Source organism: Trichechus manatus, unplaced genomic scaffold (assembly GCF_000243295.1).
Source record: "Trichechus manatus latirostris isolate Lorelei unplaced genomic scaffold, TriManLat1.0 scaffold00046, whole genome shotgun sequence".
In the NCBI taxonomy this organism is placed as follows: Eukaryota; Metazoa; Chordata; class Mammalia; order Sirenia; family Trichechidae; genus Trichechus; species Trichechus manatus.
The window spans coordinates 254,403-262,372 of NW_004443982.1; the positions used below are offsets into that span (position 1 = coordinate 254,403).

Sequence of the window (7,970 nt, forward strand, 5' to 3'; positions counted from 1 at the left end):
GAGGGGCTGGGGCCCTGCATTTCTATCCCCTTCACATTAATCCTGGGCTCTTTTTGCAGAAAGTGGACACCACCAGGGAACCCAAGGAAGTTCTGGACACTGTCCCTGTCCACTACTGAGCCCTTCCCAGGACCTTTGCTCTTTTTTATTCTATCACAAAGAGTTCCTACCTTTGCCCTCGCCCACATGCCTACCTAGATCTGAGGAAGAATTAGGTCTTATTTCATCTTCAGGGAGAGGGCCATTTCCATCAAAGACTTCAGCAGCTTAAACCTGGTCCCTGGTTAGTCACGGCCAAAAGGCCACCTAAGCTCTACCTAAGGCAACAAAGGCTCCTCTGTCTCCTTGCAAGAGGGGAGAAATCATTGTGAGGCCTCCTTCATTGTCCATAAGACCCTGTCTCTGTGATACGGCCCTGGTCTGGTGGAGGTGGGGGGATTGTGAGGGCCTGCCACTATCCTGGAGTTATTTCACTTTCCACATGGATGATCCAACTAACACCTTGGCCTCCCAGACCATTGATCTCTCATCTCCAGGGACCATCATCTTCTCTACCCTTCAACCACCCAACATGGTCCGTGTTGTCACCTGGATTTCTACCTTTTGTCTTGTTAAATACAATTTTCTGACCACCTACACCCTCCCTCTCAATGTCTACCTCTCAATTATTCTACCTCTCTCAATGTCACTCCAGAGCACCTAGCAGCATATCTATTACATATTAGGTATTTGAGTGATATTTATTGAATAAATTATACTAGTTCTTTTACCTCACTGACACATATGTTCTTTGACCCCTCCTTTGTTTCTCAATCCATTAACATTTCCGCTGGTTGGAAGCTGATCTTGCCTTTAGGCTAGACCAAGGCCCTGTCCTGTCTCTCCCAGTTAAGCAAGTTGCCCTCTCCCTGAACATAGAATAAAAGGGAGCACATCTAACCCACTTTGCAATTTCAATGTTTATTGCTGATACGAAAACTTGACAGCACACAGGAAAAAAAAAGCAATAGACAAGGAACAGCAAATATTTTCTCTTGCATGCCACTTTCAGTCAACAGGGTGTGGCTCTCTAGATAGCTGTGTTTAGAAGGAATCTGAGGCTTCAGCCTCACTCAGGGGAAAGACTATTGCAACTGATTAGCAATATCTGTGAACATAAGAAAAAGTAAAAAGATCAATAATACCTGTCAAATAGTAAGGAATATAAATACCAAATAGTGCTTCCCTCTACTTCCCTCATTTCCCCACCATGGGTTTTGTATGACTCCCAGCTCATGCACATAAATACATCCCCCAAGGACACTAACTGCCCAATCCAAAGTGATGTACCTACCTAACATCTCACTCAACCCAGAAGAAACCAATGGCACCAAAGTTGGCAGCGAAGTTGGCACTGGCTGCACCACCAGGGCCAATAATGGGGCCGGCGAAGGTTTGGGGAAATCTGGAGCGGGCATTCTGGTGGTATCTGGCCCAGAAAGTAAATGGAATTCTGGACCAGGGATCTCCAAAATCTCCTTCCTCATCCCAGGTCAGCAGCTCAAACTCAATATCATCCCAGCTCCAGGGCCCAGACACGGCTTCATCTCCAATCCCCATGCGGGTTCTCGCCTCAGCCCGGGTTTCAGCCTCAGCCGCAGCAGCATCCAGAGCATCCAAGGCTTCATCTGCGGCCTCCATGAACTGTGCAGTCCAGTCGCGAGGGTCTCTCTTTTGAACCTGAGATGAAGAACAGAAAACAAAACAAAACCCGAATGTCCCATAGGGTTTCCACGGAGCAGTAGGTGGATTCAAACTGCTGACCTTTTGGTTAGCAGATGTAGCTCTTAACCCCTGCACCACCAGGGCTCCAATAATATATTAGTTAACATATATTAAGCACCTACTACATATTAACCACCATACGTTGTGCTGTTGTTTACATAATAACAGCAACACATAACACCAGTAATGAGGCAAATGCAATGTGTCATATCTAGGATCTCATCCCTGCTCTGGGCCTTTCCCAGTCAATGTCAACCATGGATCAATTTCTCCATTACCTCTGCAATGAATCTCAGCACTTTCATCTTGCTAGTTTCATGGTAGGAACGAAGACCCCAGAGGAACTCATACTCAGGGGGATTGCTGTCGGGCACTCGTCTGTAGTCCAGGTACCTTAGAAAGAGAAAAAAAAAAGTCTTTGTGTCTATCCAGGCAGAACTATAGTCCACCATTGCATAATAACCTTATATTCAGAAACCCCAGATTTCAGGTAGCAACTCCCCCTCCAGACTCACTCCTAAACTCAATCAGGATATCTACCCTCTAATAACCAGACCTTCAAATTATGGTGCCATTGCTTCTACACTAAGCAGTCATTTAGGGCTGCAGGGAAGGCTTGTGTAGGGTGCTGGGTCATAAAAAGGACAACACTTAATCTCACCCCAGTCACAGCCCCAGCATGTGGTTCTTATAATCTTGTCAGTGTGCCACAGACAGGCTCATCACAAATCACACTGCACTGCAAAAGTCTTGGCTTGGCCCAGCCTTGGGAGGGTCTACCCTGAGGATGCTGGACAGACTTCACCTCTAAGACAACTATACTGTAGAAAAACTCAACCATAGGAATTTCAGTACATTTCATTTCAATAAATACTCCTGAGTACATATGTTTCTGAGTATATATGTGCATGGTGAGTTAGTGTAACAAGCTTGAATGGACTTTCTGGAGCAGACTAGCACACAGAGCTCATGAGGACCAGACAAAACCTTTTAAACATCACTTACTTCTGCTTTACAAATTCATAAGTGAGAAGCTTCCTGAGATCTCCAAGGAGGGGATGTCTGACCCTGATAGTTTAAAAAAAAAAAAAAAAAAGAAACCTATAATCAGAGACTACGACAGTGTCCAAATGTGAGCAGAGTCATTTCCAAGCATGGAAGAGCTTTTCAGCACAGAGGTCAGAAAAGAGAGAAGATGCAGAAAATTCAGGACTGTCTCCCCATCCACCCAGGTCAGACCTCTGGTATCTGTACCTCCTCACCCCCCACCACCAGACCACCAGGTTGATGCAATCCTGGGACCATCCTCTGCTGCCAAAGGATGATACAAAGAGGCAAGAGCTAATAGTGCCCAGTCATACCCAGGACGCAGTCCCATTTTGCGTAGTGCCTCCCAGAGGACAGCTGCAATGGGAGGCAAGGGGAGACAAGGGACAGAAAATGAGCACATGGAAATCAGGCCGTGGCCAACCCCCAGCTGCAGGTCCAGTCACTCACCCTCGCTGGCACGGTTGCCATTCATGAAGATAACACCCAGAATTACCAAGAGGAGACCCAGCTTGGGTGTGTCTTTGGTCCTAAAACAATAAAAAAAAGAGCATATTTTCAGCAGCCATTTGCATGAGAGACCCCAGCCAGCTCACCCATCTAGGCTCTCTAATATTCCTTGGCAAGGGGAGAATTATACCCTGGCTCTGCACATGACTTATTATATGACCCTGAACCTTGGACCTTGACCTACTTGAAACTCCCAGAAAAAAAGCACCACTGAGAAAGGCAATGTTCCACCTCCTTTTTCCCATCTTACGTTCCCAGTATGCCAGCCAGGGACTCCGGGGTACTGATAAGAATATACAGGTGTTCTTCCTTGTCAATTTCCTTCAGCTGGATCCCAAATTTCTACAGGAGGGAGAAAAAAGACAATGAAATTAAAAATCTAGCATAAGCTACCCATAGGCAGTCACTCACCTCCCTGTGAGACTTGCCCTAAACTCCCAGATGGAACCCCATGAATCTTTGAAATCAAGACTTTTGCCATCATTCTTGTCCCTCAGGGCTGCTTTCTCACCTTCTCCAAGACAAAGCACGCACGTTCAATGATTTCTGGATAAACATCAGTGTATTCACGGATGATATCCCTCAGCATTTCTGTAGGAGAGAGGAGGGAGCATCTCGGCTAAGCAGGGATCACATAGCTGCAGCCCCTTTGCCAGCCTTGCTGAGGGTAGCACAGCCGGGATTCTCAACTTTAGAAAGGGAAGAACCAGCCATGGAAGGAGGGAATAAATATGAATGGAACATATAAGCAAAGGGATGTCCAGAACATGGGATGAGGGAGAGGGCAGAGCTCAGGGAGGGGACACTGATGCCTACCTGAACGCTTGATGGGCACCTTTGTGTAGTCTTTAAGCATAAGGTACTTAACCAACTTATTTGCCTAGGAAGGGAGAAAGAAATCATTATCGTTATGAGATTTTTTGCAGAAAACTTCGATGATAGATGAGAAAACAGCAAAGAAAAGAACTAGAGGGGAAAAGTGACTGGAGAGTTATAGCTCTTACTCTTTCCTGAAGAAGGGCCACATCTCGGGGCTGCGAGGCACCCGGGTTCTGTGAGGCACGTGAGATGGGGGAGGGGCGCAGGTTTGGCGAAGGTCGAAGATTTTGCCAGTCAGGTGGAACTGGCCAGTCAGTAGGGATCCAGTCATGTGGGAGTGGCCAGTCAGTGGGAAGTGGCCAATCAGGCGGCAGTGGCCAGTCGGGCGGCAGTGGCCAGTCTGGAGGGCCTTGCCAGTCTGGAGATCCCTGCCAGCCTGGTGGGGTTTGCCATCCAGGTGAGGTCTGCCATCCAGGTGGATTCTGCCAGGCCAGTGGGTTTGGCCAGACAACTGGGCCAGGCCAAACAATGGGGTTAGGCCAGATCACCGGGTTCTGCCAGATCACTGGGTTCGGCCAGATCACTGGGTTCTGCCAAGCAACTGGGTTCTGCCAGGTTGGTGGAGTCTGCCTAGCTGGTGGGCTCTGACGTGCCGGTGGGGTCTGCCTGGCCGTCTGGTTCTGCCAGCCTGATGGGTTCTGCCAAGCCAATGGGGTCTGCCAGAGCATGCTGGGCGGTGCACCAGGTGGGTTCTGAGTGGTCACTGGAACTGGTGCAGACCTCCAGGTACCTGAAGTCAGTGGGGCCCGCCTCTGATCCCCATTGCTGTTTTCTTCCACATTCAAGTTATTAATCTGCATCATCAGAGAGAAAGAAGGTCAAGGTCACCAGATGGTTCTGTGTCCTCACCCGATCACTTCTGGGAAAGCCCCCTAAACCCTCACCTGTAGTGACAGCCTGACCTACTAGCCCCAGGCTTGCTTTCACTGTCTTCCAGGCAGGAGTTTATCTCCGAACCAGGCCAGGAACAACCCAAGGGTGGGGCCTGAGGCTTCTCCTCTTCCTATGTCCACCACTGGCTCTGCTTGTACCATCCTGGACAAGTCATATCACCTTTCTCGGACTCAGCTTCCTTCTCTGTAAAACTGGGACTATAATCCCTAGCTGATAAGAGTTACCTTCAAGATTTAATAAGATAATTTGTATAAATGTGGCTAGTTCTAGGCCTAACACATGTTAGCTACTATCAAAATATAAATGAAATTATATCCAGGTTATAAGTATTATGTGTCTGTGTCTTATCTCATAAGTCTGTGGACACTCTGAGGATAGGAACTATCACATTTATCTCAACGTCCCCTACAGTCTAACAGATTACAGGCAATTATATTTTTTGTTTATAACAAACGAACAATCACAAAGAAGAAAGGAGAGAGCCCAAAGTAAAGTGGAGCTAGCAGGGATCTCACCTTGCGGGTCCTCTTGCCCCGAATTATAGTCCGGGACTCCAGATTCTGAGCCTGGGAACCATCTGCTGATGCCTGTGCAGCTGCACCCTCAGGTTCAGAGATACCTGGGTCGGTCTCTATTGAAGCTTGGGAAGTAGCCATCTTGGCCTGGTTAACATTCTGGGTCTGGGTATCAGCTGTTGGGTCCTTGGTGGTATCATTCCAATCCTTGAAGACTGTCTGAGATCGGGAGGTGGTCATCTCACTGGCATTGGGAGACTGAGAGAAATTGTAGGTGGCATTTGGACCCACTGTAGTAGTGGCATTCTGGGCCTTAAAAACCATCTCAGATTTGTTGGTAGCTAACTCACTGGTGGTTGCTGCCTGGGAAAAATCATAGGCAGCATTTGGGCCCTTTGTGGTGGTATTCTGGGGCTTAAAGGTTGCCTTAGGCTGGGTGTTGGGCATCTCCTTGGCATTAAGAGCCTGAGAGAAATCATAGGCACCATTTGGGCCTTTTGTGGTGGCATTCTGAGCCTTAAGGGCTGTTTTAGGCCTAGTGGCAGCTGCTACAACCTGAATGTCAGCCATCTCTTTGGCAGTCGGAGGTTGTGAACTCTGGGGGCTTGCATTCAGCCCGCTGACAGCTGCTGTGGCCTGGTTGGTAGGTGGAGCCTCCGAGATCTGGATCGCCTCCATAAGGGTCTGCATAAGCAAGGCGCTGTCTTCCACAGAGGCTTCAGTCTGTAAATTCGGGGGGGTGGGGAATTAAATCTCTGGGCCTCTGAACAAGCAGGAGGGGGAGGGTGGGAGGAGCAGCACAGGGGAGGTGCAGGAGGCCAGCTGGTGCAAAAGGAGGAGAGCTGAGGTAGAGACCTAAGGAGCCTGAAAGGAGCAAAGGGAGGCAGAACCAGAACAAAACATGGTAGGGGCGGAGTAGGGCAGGGGCTGAACGAGGGATGGGGGCGGAATGAAGCAGCTTGAGCGGGGTGCGAATGAGAAGTGGGGTCAGAACCTAGCGGGTGCAGCCTGCATTAGGAGTAGCTCAGGGCACGAGATGGAGTGAGTTGAGGTGAATAAGGGGGGTCGCAGGGAGTGGGGAATGCAGGAGACAGGGGCGGTGGAGGCGGAGGGGGTCTTGGGAGAGAGGGAGGCAGACTGCTCTACAAGCATCAGGACTATGGAAAAAAATGTTTCCCTACCAAACTCGCATTCTCTGGGCAGACTGCCCTGACTACTAACAGGGTCTCCCCTATCTCTGAGCAGGGACTGATGGCTGAAAAGGGACGCCCCTCCCCCCTCCACTAACCGATGAAAATTGGAAAGTCGACAGAGTCTAGGCACGAAGGGGGCAAAATCAGATGCAGGTGTTTGGGTGGCCAAAGGGGCCCAGGGAGAACTGGCGGCTGGGGAAATGGTGGGTTAAGGAGCTGAGATCTCACCTGGAAGCCGAGGAGGCCTGCACCACAGTCCATTTTCTGAGCCATGGCTCCAGTCCCTCTGGCAAGAGTGGAGCCTGGGGGGGTGTGGGGGAGGAGCTGGGGGTTATACTGGAGAGGGCAATAGGAAGGTCTGAATTGAGGGAAAGGGTCTGTGGTTTGATTGTGGGGGCAGAGGAAGTGCCGAATATGAGGGGAATGGGCCAGATCCGGGCGGGAAAAGTGAACTGAGTGTCCAGATGGAAATACCGAGAAACTACTGAAGGGATTCTGGTGCAGATGAGAGTTTTGAATTCGGGTTCGCATCGGGATTTGGGAAGGTGAATGGAGGTTTCGAATTAGAGGGAATCGTATTACAGTAGAGATCGAGGTCGAGAAATCTGTGGAGATTTCGAGCGATGAGAGGGACTGGACAGGGTTTCAGACAGCGAACAGGGCTTCTGAGTCAGGGCAGATGGGGTGGGGAATGTGAATCGAGGTTTCAGGAGTGGAAGAGGGTTCAGAATCCAGGATAAGGGGATAAAAAATGGGGGGCCCGCACCAGGGGGCAGATGCCCTGTCTGGGGGCTAATTCTCACCTTGCCTCAGGCCCCAACCCCAACCCCCTCGTTGTCTCCCTTCTTCACGACTCAGAGGATCTGGATTGCAGTGCTCGGCTCTCAGCAGCCGCACCCTCTCCTTGTCCAGGAGAAAATGCCAGCGCGGCAGCTTGGGCGACCCCGCCTCTTCGCTTAATATACCACCCACCGCCTCAGATCTTTGTGCGCATGCGCAAACTCTGAACGACCAACTAGAGTCCCGCCCGCTTTTCCAACAAAAGCTTCATGCTGAAAATCAAGATGCGCATGTGCACTGGAAGGCAGTCCCGCCCCTTTGCCAACACACCACTCCACCACCAACCAGATCGACAGTATACAACGGTCCCTCCCCTTCCTCTACATCC

The 7,970-nt window shown here is 49.8% G+C and overlaps 1 protein-coding gene across 2 annotated transcripts; it reads right to left on the minus strand.

Annotated features, from left to right (window-relative positions):
- Positions 1-566: 566 nt before the first annotated feature.
- Positions 567-7,706, minus strand: MAGED1 (MAGE family member D1). Of its 2 annotated transcripts, none has more exons than XM_023731846.1 (13): positions 7,606-7,706; positions 7,031-7,104; positions 6,165-6,332; positions 5,610-5,867; positions 4,326-4,994; positions 4,138-4,201; positions 3,833-3,912; positions 3,572-3,663; positions 3,262-3,341; positions 3,126-3,168; positions 2,770-2,832; positions 2,043-2,157; positions 567-1,719 (listed from the first exon to the last, which is right to left on the minus strand). In XM_023731846.1, exons 2-13 carry the CDS (start codon positions 7,073-7,075, stop codon positions 1,342-1,344), a joined length of 2,055 nt encoding a protein of 684 aa, XP_023587614.1. In that variant the 5' UTR covers positions 7,076-7,104; positions 7,606-7,706; the 3' UTR covers positions 567-1,341. The 2 variants fall into 2 exon arrangements, with proteins under 2 accessions (XP_023587614.1, XP_004376878.1); XM_004376821.2 differs by having other exon boundaries at positions 942-1,147; positions 1,334-1,719; positions 5,610-6,332.
- Between the last annotated feature and the right edge of the window lie 264 nt (positions 7,707-7,970).